Below are 13,464 nucleotides of genomic sequence, written 5' to 3'. Positions count from 1 at the left end.
CTGCACCTTTCCCCAGTAGGTGACAATAGGATCGGTCAGAAATGGGGGTGGGACCTCTGGGTCACACCCATCATTTGGGACCTCTGTACAGTCTCCATGACTATGTGACAATCCAGTCTGAAGTACTCAAAATGTGAAGATTTTCATCTGCCTGGCAATAACATTTTGCATTTTAAAATGTACGTGCTGAACAATGAAATCCTAGTTGGCAATTAATATGTCGATCCATAAATATGTTACTTTTTTTAAGTCTTAGAAATAATTGTTAATAAGGTTTCCTTTAGGCTGATTTTTGGTTTCTGTTTATTCCTTCTTAATTCTAAGTAATAAACTGCAGCACATTATGGAAGAGTTATTAATTACGGAGAGAGAGTATGTCCGTTCCCTTGGTTATGTCGTTAAACACTACTTCCCTGAGATGGAGCGCATGGATCTCCCCCAGGATCTGCGGGGACAACGAGGAGTTATCTTTGGAAACCTGGAGAAGCTATATGATTTCCACAGCCGTTACTTCCTGAAAGAGTTGGAGGGCTGTGCAAGGGAGCCCATCAGAGTTGGACGCTGCTTCCTTAAACATGTGAGTTGGTAACAAGATTTATTTTATCTTAGTTTCTGTACTAGCAGGCTTCCCCTGGCATTATTTATCAACATGAACATTATGGAAGGATTATTTGTTCCTACCATCTGCCTCTGAGATTAGCAATTCCTGCCTGAGGTCAACAAACCTTTCAATAGTCCGTCAAATGGGTGGCACGATGGCACACTGCCTCACTACACCAGGGACCCAGGCTCAATTCCAGCTTTGGGTGACTATGTGGAGTTTGCATGTTCTCCCTTTGTCTGCATGGATTTCCTCCTGCTGCTCTGGTTTCCTTCCACACTCCAAAGATGTGTGGGTTAGGTGAATTGGCCACACTAAGTTGTCCCTTAGTGTCAGGAAGACTAGCAGGATAAATGCATGGTTTTATGGGAATAGAGCCTGGTGGGATTGTGGTTGGTGCAGGCTTGTTGGACCAAATGGTGTCCTTCTGCACTGTAGGGATTCTATGAAATCTTCTGCCCCACAGGCTCGGCTGGAAAATTTACTCTTCACGCTAGTTCTATATTCTTCCATTTCTTTTTTGTTATATATGCATCAAGCCCCCTTAAATGCATTAATACAATTATTTCAAAGCTCTCGGTTTTCCCCATTTCCTTTCATGTTTTAGTTTTACTTTGGCTTATGTAGCTCTCTCTGATTCACACTGCGGCTGCGATGTCTTGCCAGCTCATTGTGCTGAACAATTTCCCATTGTAACAAATTACAGCAGTGCTGTCAGCAGGAAAAACTCAGGAAATCTTTAGTAATCTTATTGCTTAATTTGCCTCTACGAAGTGGCTCTTGCCTTGAATCTCTAATCCTAGGTAAAAATAAAGCCTTGTTTTATTTGGAAACAAAACTGTTATTCATTTGATTATGACATTCAGAACTAAATGCAAAATAGAGCAAATGAGTCAAAAGTGATTTTTTTTGTTCTTGACAAGAGTTTTCACCTACTCTCTTTCATTCCAGAAGGATCAGTTTGATTTGTATGCGTTGTACAGCAAGAACAAGCCACAATCCGATTTCCTACTCAGCAACCACGGCAACAGCTTCTTCAGAGTATGTGGTTCAATTATCTGTGCAGTTGTGCAGGACACTTATATTACCGAGACACTCACTGCCTTCAGCCTCCTCGCCAGTTCTCCCGGATTTAACTCAAAGCAATATCCAGGCTGACACCCTTCCTTCTGTTGACTGGAGACAGCAGTTCAAAATTTGTCTCCTTAAAATCCAATTTTGCTTCCAAACACGGGAGAAACCAAGTTTAAATTTCTCAGCTCCACCCTCCTGAGAAGTGTTTCAAGTTGGTGCATCACGCCAGTCTGCTGGAAATTAAACTCTCTGCTATAGTGTCCCAGTGACACTTCTAGGAGCACCAATTTTGATTTTTCTATACATGTACAAATTAAAATTGTTGGCTGTCTGAGAGATCGATTGGCACCTCCATCCACGAACATTCACTGCCCCCACTGCCGGTGCACAGTAGCAGCAGTGTTCCACCTAAAAGATGCACTCTTTAGGAACTCAGCAAAGAAAAACAACAAAAACTGGGAAATACTGATCCAAACAGGTCTTGTGTACCTTAAACGAGATACCAGTAAAAACTAGGAAATAAGAATACTGGTCCAAACTCTAAGGTGCTGTACCCACCTTCCAAATGCACGATCACTTCCATCTGGAAGGACAAGGGCAACAGATATAAGGGCAACAGATATATGCAAGTTCCTCTCCAAATCACTCACCATCTTGACTTGGAAATATATCACTATTCCTTCACTGTCATTGAATTAAAGTCCTGGAATTCCCTCCCTAACTGCGGATGTACCTACATCACATGGACTGCAACGGTTCAAAAATGCAACTCAGCAACCACTACCTCCTCATGGGCAATTAGAGATGGGCAATAAATGCTGGGTTTGTCACTTAAGCCCATGTCCCTTCAATGAATGAAAAGAAATTGGAAATAAGATGAGCAAAACCCATTTCACTTAGGATTTTTGTGAGGTTCCTTGTTTGGGAAATAAAGGAGTAGGGCTGATTTTATTTTTTCATTCTTTAATTATTCCTTCCAGTTTTACTGAGGCTTTTTCTGAGCACCAGATCTGCACCCAGAAGTTTGCTAATCCTATTGAGAAATTATTTATTGGAAAAGATTAGATAGCATTCTGAAAATGACTTGTACACTATGGGGAAGGATTTATAAAGGTTTCTTTGATTGCCTTTTCAGTTTCTGATAAACAATTAGGTGAGGTTCTCAACACAGATTTGATGTGTCGTTTTGCTAGTTTTATTCTCAGAAATTAGTTCACACCAGATATTTTGTGTCTGTGTGTTGGTACCTCAGTAGTTCAGAGAGAGTAAAACATCCCAATATGTCGATAAGCAAGAAAAACACTTGCGTTATGAAGTACTTCAACACATCGCTTAGAATTGCCTCATGGCATTTTCCATGCTGTGGCCAATCCCTCCTTCCTTTAATGGAAAAGGAAGGCAATGAGAAAAATAATAATCTGGCAGTCCTGTACAAATATTTGATGTGAGATGACAATACTCTACCGGCGGGATTTTCTAGTCCTTCCTGCAGGTTCCCTGTGGGATCTTCTTGTCCTGCCGAAGGAAACCAATGTAGTGGGTTCCCCAGCAGACATAGACCGTAGACATCAGCAAGACCAGAAGGTCCTGCTGGTGGCCAATGGTGAGCCATCTCCACTACTAGAAACCATGCAGCAGCGAAGCTGGAAAATCCTGACCTTTGTCTCCTGTGATCAGAGGGGATTTAATACGGAAGTAGAATGTTTTCTATAGCAACTGGAATAATATTATCAACACTTTATTTTCCAACGTGCATCAGAAGACAGCACTGAATAGCAGAGCGGAGGGCTTAAATAAAGTCATTTCATTGCATAATGACAAAACATATCTGCATTGTATAGAATTTAGATCAAAATTTTGAGCATGAGCCACACACATATCATGGTCAGCAACACTCAATTTCCTTTAAAATGGGGAAACCTTAAGTGTACAATGGACTAAGTTTTTTATTACATCATAACCTGAATGGGACCTTGTTACTTCACTGGCGGGACAGGGCGGAGGGTGGGGGGAGGAATATCAGAAAATGAGACCTTGCCAAAAAGATTCCTGTTTTCCAGCAATTGTGAGATTTTGCGTCCACATTGCCATTTGTACAAAATCTACCCCCATCTCCCACCACAGTCTGAGTAAAATTCACTGGATGGGTATTCAAAACATTCAAAATCTCTCGTGACAATGCTCGAATAATACTGTCTGAAAATCTGCCCTGACAAATTCATGCAATGAAATGCTTCCTTTCCCTCGGCACAGACCAAACAGTTGGAATTGGGTGACAAGATGGACCTGGCATCCTACCTATTGAAGCCTATTCAGAGAATCAGCAAGTACAACTTACTGCTGAGGGATATGTTCAAAGCGTGCAGCACAGCCCAGGAGAAAGAGTGCAAGGAGATCCAGGCAGCCCATCAGATTGTGTGTTTCCAGCTCCGCCATGGAAATGATTTGCTTGCAATGGACGCTATACAGGAGTGTGATGTGAGTGTAGATTCACTTTAGACTGGTGAAGCTTTATACATTGTTTTTGTTCAAATTTAGAAACCATGTTCTTATCACTTATTCTACTCAAAGGAATACTATGAATGTCACAAAAAGATTATCACTTCCTCTATAAATTATGACAATTACAAATTCCTCAGTATTTCAAAATTGTGAGACATCTGATTTATCAATAATGCAAGGGTACAATATGATTATTCGCAGTACTATGTCATCCAGATAGGATGATATATTTTAGGTTACCACTTCACATTTTTCCATTATTTGCTGGAATAGGTTGAGGGCTCTTGCACATGAAAATGTCTTTAACCTTGTCCATGTAACCATCCTTCACAAGTGAGCCAAACTAAGTTTCAATGGTGAGGGTGGCACAGTCAAACTCAGTGTTGTCCTCACCCAATATTTGGTTTGATTTATTATTGTCACATGTAGTAGTATACAGTGAAAAGTATTGTTTCTTGCATGCTATACAGATAATGCATAACGTTCATAGAGAAGGAATGGAGAATGCAGAATGAGATGTTAGAGTCATAATTAAGGTGTAGAGAAAGATCAACTTAGTGCGAGGTAGGCCCATTCAAAAATCTGATGGCAGCAGGAAAGAAGCCATTCTTGAGTCGGTTGGTACATGACCTCAGACTTTTGTATCTTTTTCCTAAAGGAAGAAAATGGAAAAGAGAATGTCCAGGGTGTGTGGGGTCCTTAATAATGCTGGCTGCTTTTCTGAGGCAGCAGGAAGTATATTGCTGGATAGAGATTATGGCTAGTGCAATGGTATATAGGTGGCAACATTGTGGTCCACTAAATCTGGCTCTCCATGATAGTCACCAATCTGTCCATGTAGAAAGCTATGCACACAGGTGCTTGAGACATGGCAGAACACGTGATCTGGATGGACCTCTCAGTCTCCACATGGCTGTGCATTGTGTCTGACAGCTCTGCCTGAGGTTCTTTTGCTTGTCGCTGCACTTCTTGAAGGTGACCTCTGCAGTGACATGGATCATGGAGCAGGCCATGTCACTGGAATATGAGGACACAAAGAATTAGGTTCAACTTATTCATAAATCCTCTTCCCATCTCTCCCTGCTGAGCATCTTGTGTCTGTCGAAAGCTGATACCAAAGCTTGAGACCTCTTCATTCTCTCCCCTCCGCAGTCCTACTTTCTGATCACAAGTACAAGAGTCCTCTCTGCTCTCCAGCCTATTCCACTGCCTCCTGTTTAGCAGCTGTAAACATCCTAATGTTGGGCACTCCCCCACCCAGCTTTGCTTGTTCTCTGCTGTTGAGTGCCATTTTTGCTTGCACTCATAAGGGCAGAATGAGTCTATTCTTAATGGACAAGTAACCCCTTTACCAGCGTGCATTCCTCTGACAGGTAATGGGGCCTCCCAAGTTATCCATCCACACTCCCACTCCCATAACGCTTGTACAACGATGGAACTAAGAGTCCATATCTGCTATCCCACATGGAGCCACACTTTATGATATGCCTTTGGAGGGGAATTATATTTCATTTTTCCTCCTGTTCTGTCCCCCCTCAAGCTGAGACCTTAATGAGAGGCACTTTTGACAATGGGTGGGATTTTCAGCACCCCCCCCCCCTCCCCCATGCCACAGGCATGTTTTGTGGTGGTGGAGGCCTTTGGCCAGTGCTGAAATTTTCCGGTCCTGTGCTGTCAGTGTATTATTCCATTGTTCACACCCTCTGCCACTGGGTAACATGCAGCGGGGGATGGGGTGGGGGTGTTCAGCAAGACCGGAAGATCACACTGGTGGGAAAAGCTGGAAAGTTTTGGCCACTATGTTACTGACACTGCATAAAAGCACATTATTGTGGATGCTGGAATCTGAAACCAAAAGAGAAAATGGTAAATCAAAAGGTACCAAAATGGTACCAAAAGGTAAATCTCAGCAGGTCTGGCAGCATCTGTAAGGAGAGAAAAGAGCTGACGGTTCAAGTCCAGACGACCCATTGTTTGTCAAAGCAATGTTACTGACCCTGATAACATGGAGAAGGTTGTTGACCCTTTTTACACATTGCATCCAGGTGTATCTATGAGCCCCAAGGCTCCTCACCTCCACTGCAATCTCTGTCCACGCTGCCTTAGTCAGCTGGGAGAGTCTCCAATACTGTCTGTGGAGAAGGGCAGCAATGAAATTTGGGCGTTCAGTGACAAAGAGGAAGGACAAGTCAGAAGGGTTAATAATGAGTTGGATTCCTTTCAGCCTTTGTAACACTGAAACTGTTGCCTTGTAGTCTCTGCAGAAATGTCAATGTGCGGCTTAAAAATGGCACCCGGACATCCAATCCCTCAAGTAATGGAAGGTCCAATATTTCCCTTCCGCCCCCGCTGCCTAATTGGTAGGCTTCATGCCTCTACTGTGTTTATTGGCTGTCCACCTCACAATTGTGGTTAACCAGCGATTCCCTTCTGTAAGGGTAATGCCGCTTTGCATCTGGGTCTGCTGCCATGATCCATGCTGGCACAATTAAATTCTACCCTGTGAATAACCATCAAGATTGAGGATCATACCTGACTATTCTTTTTTGTGTGTGTTGTGTTCATCTGAGTTGATATCCACTAGCTTAGCACAAACCAGAGAACTTTTGTGATCTGTGAGTTTCTGTCTTTTTTTAAATCATACAGTGCAGAAGGAGACCACTCGGCCCATTGAGTCCACATTGACCACAATCCCACGCAGGGCCCACCCCCACAACCCTATACATTCACTCTAGCCAGTCCCCCTGACACCAAGGGGCAATTAAGCATGGCCAATCCACCTAACCCGCACATCTTTGGAGTGTGGGAGGAAACCGGAGCACCCAGAGGAAACCCACACAGACATGGGAAGAATGTGCGAACTCCGCACAGACAGTAACTCAAGCTGCGAACTGAGCTTTGGTCCCTGGCGCTGTGAGGCAGCAGTGCTAACCACTGTGCCACCATGCTGAATCTCACAAGAGACTGCACAGTTGTCATTGACCCACAGGAAGTTCCCATCTATTTCATTCATCAGTTCAATTTAAGTGTTCATAACAGCACCATGGCAACACTGAATACATCCTTATATCTTCTCAAACTTGTTAGAAGCTATTTTGAAATCATTCCACTCTTACCAATTTTCAATTTTGTCCAAATTTTAAACAGCTGATTGATTGTAAGAGCAATTCACAAACAGGAAAATCCAGCAGCAACTACAATGGAATGACCCATTTTACTCCTGAATTAATCAATTCCTACAACATGGAACAGAATGCTAATGCCAAACATCTTGTTCCTAGGTGAACCTAAAGGAGCAGGGCCAGTTATTACGTCAAGATGAATTTGTTGTATGGTGCGGGCGAAGGAAATGGTACAGACACATCTTCCTCTTTGACGAACTCATACTCTTCAGCAAGACCAGAAAGGTAGAAGGAAGCAATGGCATCTATATCTATAAACAGTCCTTTAAGGTACAGTTTGTATATTTTTTAGTTTTCACATCTTCTCAGCTGTACTGTTTGATAGAAATAAGATATATGTCATAGAATATCAAATATTCTATTTAATATTAGATGGCCCAATTGGGAATTTTTGAATCTGGGACAACATATAAACTGTGTGAGAATATTGTGAAGATAGTCTATGAATTAGCTTGAACCTTTAGGTAGCCTTTTCAATATAGCAGCATGAAAGCTTTAATTAACAAGCAAAGTTATGATGTCATAACACCACTACTTACCTCATGCCTGTATATTTGTGTTTAACGTATTCTCCTGCAAGATCTTTAGAGGTTTTACAGAGACTTTAAAGTATCTGGCTGATATAAAACTGTTTTGATAAAGTACTGTTAAAGATATTAATTAAATTATAGCAAGCTTATAATTAGTTAATATTGGCTAAATTCTCTGCCTTTTCTCATGGGAAGTTGAATGTTATGTTTTATTGCAGGTACAGAAGATTAGGTTGATTTCTTTTTAGCTGAGTTAGAATCATTGCAATTTAAGTTTAGTTTCTGTAAGTAAGGTTAAGGTCAGAGTGTAAGGTGCATACTCATTTCAACATTAGATCACTTAGTAGCTTTCCCAGTTTTCACAGATTGTTCTAGTTGCATCTGTAACAAAATGGTGCCTGATACTGCAGCCTAATGGGCCTGGGCTGCACAAAACAACATATATTAGTAGACCTACCACATACTTCTCATACATTGGGGTAGCATTTTGGCACAGTGGTTAACAATGCTGTCTCAGCACCAGGGACCCAAATTTGATTCCCAGCTTGGCTGACTGTCCAGAGTCTGCACCTTCTCCGTGTGTCTGTGTGGATTTCCTCTGCGTGCTCTGGTTTCTTCCCACAGTCCGAAAGATGTACTAAATTCTCCCTCAGTGTACCTGAACAGGTGCAGGAGTGTGGTGACTAGGGGAATTTCACACTAACTGATTTGCAGTCTTAATGTAAGTCTACTTGTGACACTAATACATAAACTTTAAACTTTTAAAACTTTAAAACACTTGAAAACTTTAACAAAACACCTATAATATGAAATAACATGAAGTATGCAATATATTCTTCTTCTAGCCTATCTATAACTTATATGACACCATCTCTTCAGCACCCACTTAAGTAGAATCTAAAGGTGGAAAGGGGTTGTATGGGTGGAGTGAGAGTCATCCATTTTCCAAGTAAAATTAATACTCGAGTAAAATTAGTTACTGACTCTTTCAAAAAAGATAGCATTGTGGCACTATGGGCTGAATGGCCTCCTACTGTGCTGTCAGATGCTATGAAATTTAGCTGTGCTAATATTGTCGACTTTAAGGATCACATGTTTCGTTGATCATCAAATATAGACCCAGTCAGTTGGAGTTTAATTGTTTTCGCTCAGTGAATTTTGCTGTTTGGAATACATTTGTCTGTTTGCAGGACAGAAGTAAAGTTTATTTATTAGTAACAAGTAGGCTTACATTGACATTGCAATGAAGTTACTGTAAAAATCCCCTGGTCGCCACACTCGGGCCCCTGTTCGGGTACACCGAGAGAGAATTTAGCATGGCCAATGCACACAACCAGCACGTATTTCAGACTGTGGGAGGAAACCAGAGCACCTGGAGGAAACCCACACAGACAGGGTGGAGAACATGCAAACTCTTCACAGATAGTGGCCCAGCCGGGAGTCAAACCCAGGTCCTGGGCATTGTGAGGCAATAGTGCTAACACTGTGCCATCCATAGGATTTGGGGAGAAAACATCCAGCACTCTAAGGTTGTTATGATCCTGCAACAAAGGATAATGTCTGAATTATATCCCACACACATAGATGAAGAATATTTTAACATAATTTCTGTCTATGTATCTGTCTGTCTGTCAATCTGGGGTGAATTGATTTGAAATATTCTTGAATTTGTTACCATGTGTGAATCAAGTGCACTGATTTTTACTTCACTGTGAACTGTTGTAGCAGAGTTCAGTCACAACTTAGATAAGATTGAATCCCTGTATGTATTGTGCCTAACAAGACGAAGTACATGTAATGTCCTGTACATTAATTAAATGCAGTTACATACTATCAGGATTAGTTATTAATCTGTAGGTGAACTGTATCATCGCTCATTTAAAATCTGGAACTCAGTTGTGCTGCTCAATTTTGTCAAATCTGATCTCTGTTCCTATGCCTGTGGAGGAAGTCTATAATATGGCGATCTGAGGGCAATTTGAGGACTACTGTAGTATGAACTGCTTCCTGATCCAAAAGCTGCCATTAATTTGCTAAAAGATTGTTTTTGTTTATACAATTACAAGAAAAAGACACGTTTGAAATGTGATGCATTGATTGTGATTTCTGGAGTGTGATAGATGGAAGACTTTTCTGTATTCCTTACATCAGGATGATTATTTGTCGTGTTGGAACTATACAATAAATATAGAAGATGCTGATCCTGATTAGAAGATGGTGGGTGAGCCACCATCTTGCAATGGATAAAGAAATGCAAGGCAAACTAAAATGGATTGCTGTAATTGACGTAATTAATGTTGACCTACAGTGTGATATGTCAAATCATTTTGCATTCCAGACTTCTGATATTGGAATGACTCATAACTCTGGTGAAAGTGGCCTGTGTTTTGAAATTTGGTTCAGAAGACAGAAATCCCGGGATACTTACATTCTTCATGCTCCTACGCCAGAGATTAAACAAGCCTGGACAGATGACTTGGATAAGATATTGCGCAGTCAAGCTGAGAGAAACAGGGGTCAGTAAACTAATAAGACTTAATTAATAAGTAGGTGACTGCTGCAAGGCCTGTAATAATCTAGAGCAAGCTCAGCCCTCCCACCACCTCCCACTTAGATTAATATATTTTGTATTGTTGTAATCTTTGTTTTTCTCACAGTGTCATCTTTTTGGTACTTGGTGATGGCTTGAACACATTTTGCTATAATGTCATTGAGCGCATGATGCATTCTTTTGTGGCTATTGATAGACAAATGTGGAAGAAAATTTCTGATTTCTGATGAATAGATAGTTCAATCCCTTGCAACATTCCCAACAAGGTGTAGCGGGCTAGCACAACCATTACCATTATTCTAAACAATTTCTCTCTGAAATGTATAGATGTGCATGTTGGGTCGACATTATTTTTCATTGGGTGTTGACCAACGAGCTTCACAAACCTAAATTTAGTTCTATTGGATCAAGCTTGTTCAGACTTATCACATTATGAATCTTTTGTGGAAAATGCCAACAGAAAGAAAACCTACAGCAACATAGCCTCACAAGAATCTTACTCCAGTTGCATGAGGTTGTTTGGTGATAGGTTGCTTTAAGAGATTCTTACAGAAAGCATTGCATCTTGTGCTCTTTGTGGTGACAACGCAATCTGAATGAACTCTAATATTATTTCAAAACAATTTCAACAAGTCTTTAGCCCTCTATACAAAAAGGCAGAACATTCCCCTTGGCAATGTGAAGTGTACTTATTTAAAGAACATGTGGCCTAAAGTTTTAAAATTAATGCTTTTCTCTTATCTCCCCGGGTTTAATTGATGGCGGTGCCTTCAGCTGCCCATGTCCTAGCTCTTTCCTTCCTAACTTTCCTCTTTTAGGCATTTCACCTTTCAACCTAGCTTTTGGTTACCTGTCCTAAATATCTCCTTCTGTGGTTTGGTGCCAAATTATACCTGATAATGTTCCCCTGAAGCGGCTTATTGAAGATGCTCCGAAAGTATAAGCTGTGGTTGCTGTAGTGTTAGTCTTTCCAAGCCTAGCCGGCAGAGATTAAGAATGCTGTTCTCTAATTTGTTTAAAAGAGCTCCAGTGATGTCCAGTTCGTTATGTTGGTGCTGAGTTTTGCTGGCTTAACTCAGTGCGAATTCAACAGTTAGTCTCAGAATCCCATTGACAGATGGTGGTAGCTGCGGTAGGGAGCGATCAGCCAGATTGTCAGTTCTATATGTAGCCGAAGTCTACCCAAAGTACTGATGTGGGATGTCAAGAGAATTGGCAGCTTAAACTTGGCTGTGACACTGCCATGATCAAATGACTATTGGCACTGACTGCCAAGGCACATATTGGAAATAGCTAGATGGTAAGTGCCAGAAGGATTGCTAGTGATATTACCCCGATATGAGTTCTAGCTTGCAGTCGTGTAATAAGGGGAGGAAAATATTTAATATACATGCCTTTCTTAAAATATCTACAAATGTTTCATTTTTCCATAATTGTGCTGGCAGTATGAAGTAACTGTTCAAGCATAGGATCTAATCAGCACTTAGAATGTTTGAGTATGAGTATCCCTATGCTCATTCTGAACTATCATTGTAAACACTAATAAATTAATGACTTTGATTAATTGAAATAACTTCATAACTTCCCATGGAATTCCAAATTAAAATGTGAATCCCAAGATTATATCCACCATCAGTAGACTACTGTGCAGTATTAACAACTGGCAGTGACCTGTAAGATATCTGTGATTAAATTAGTATTGTTATTGCAACAGTACTTCTTTAAATACAAGATTTCTAGTTTTCTTTTTGCCGGACTTGAACAGAATCAAGACTTCCCACTCCAGAAAAAGTGAGAGGACTACGTGTGTTAAAATGAGGCTCGAGATATGAATGCAAAATTAGTCCAGAACCTGGGCTTGTGACTATAATAAAGTCCTGCCGATATCTACGGCATTTTGTGTGGCTCTCCGCAAGGAATCCCTATGCTGGGACCAGATGATCCCGGCAGCGGAAAAGGATACAAAATCCTACTCATAGAATATAGAAGTTTCATTGGTTTTTTTTTCTCCTGAGTTGAAATGACAGATTTACATTTCATGAGCGTAGTATTTTTTGATGAATATATACTCTAAATCTTTACTTCTCCTTAATAAGTTCTTCATCTGTCATTGACAAAAACCGGTTCCTAACTACCTGATTTTGTTCCATGACAAAGAGTGGAATTTTCCTACCCTGCCTGCGACGAAAACCGTAGCGGATGGGAGTGAACCGTGCAAAAGTTAGTTGACCTTAGGCAGGAATTTCCGGCTGTGGGGAAAGCGCAGCTGGAAAATTCTGCCCAAAGTCTTTGTTTTGGATTTAAGTTTCATAGCAACGTTATGAAGGCTCCTCTCTTGATTCAAAGTTTGTGTAGTGGGCTACCCATTGGAGTTAAACTGTATAGAAACTCTGGAAGGAGTAGTCTATTATCATCTTCATTTATAGAATCAAAGCTGATGTATTCTTTTAATTCCCCTGACAACTTTTCCAAAACTTTTCAAATTTAGTGACTGTTCACTTATAACACGAAAAGGATAAGTTTTATCAAATAATTGTCTCAACCATTTTTTGATGTATCACATCTCCTCTGCCCTTCCTATATCATCCCCATCTCATGTCATCCCATCCTTCCCATACCATCCCTGTCATTCCATGTATATCCCATTCTTTCCACACCTCCCATACCATCTGCGAGAGGTAAATTCATTCAAACATACAAAATGTTTACAGGGATCAACAAGGTAGAAGTAGGAAGGATGTTACCCGTTGCTGGGAGGTCTAGAACCAAGGAACATGATCTCAGAATATGGGGAAGGCCCTTTATGACTGAGATAAGGAGGACTTTCTCACTTAGAGGATGGTGAATTTTTGGAATTCTTTGTCTCAGAGGGAGGCACATTCGTTGAGTATGTTCAGCGCTGAGATTGATAGATTTCTACTTATTAAAATCATTGAGGGATATGGGAATAGTGTAGGGAAATTGTGTTGGTAGATCAGCCTGAACCCTAAGACTACACATTCTCCCCATGTCTGCATGGGTTTC

General features: G+C 40.9%; 1 protein-coding gene across 4 annotated transcripts in view; it reads left to right on the top strand.

Moving 5' to 3' along the window:
• Positions 1-13,464, top strand: part of quoa (quattro a) — a 170,008-nt gene that overhangs the window by 138,736 nt on the left and 17,808 nt on the right. For all 4 annotated transcript variants that reach the window (XM_080205043.1, XM_080205041.1, XM_080205042.1 and 1 more), the window contains 5 exons: positions 325-577; positions 1,553-1,642; positions 3,929-4,153; positions 7,459-7,629; positions 10,228-10,405. In XM_080205043.1, coding sequence (XP_080061169.1) covers positions 325-577; positions 1,553-1,642; positions 3,929-4,153; positions 7,459-7,629; positions 10,228-10,405 — 917 coding nt within the window. The remainder of the gene's footprint in view (positions 1-324; positions 578-1,552; positions 1,643-3,928; positions 4,154-7,458; positions 7,630-10,227; positions 10,406-13,464) is intronic.

Source organism: Carcharhinus amblyrhynchos, chromosome 16 (genome assembly GCF_965287045.1).
Source record: "Carcharhinus amblyrhynchos chromosome 16, sCarAmb.v2.hapA, whole genome shotgun sequence".
In the NCBI taxonomy this organism is placed as follows: domain Eukaryota; kingdom Metazoa; phylum Chordata; class Chondrichthyes; order Carcharhiniformes; family Carcharhinidae; genus Carcharhinus; species Carcharhinus amblyrhynchos.
This window is presented reverse-complemented; position numbering and strand designations above follow the sequence as displayed.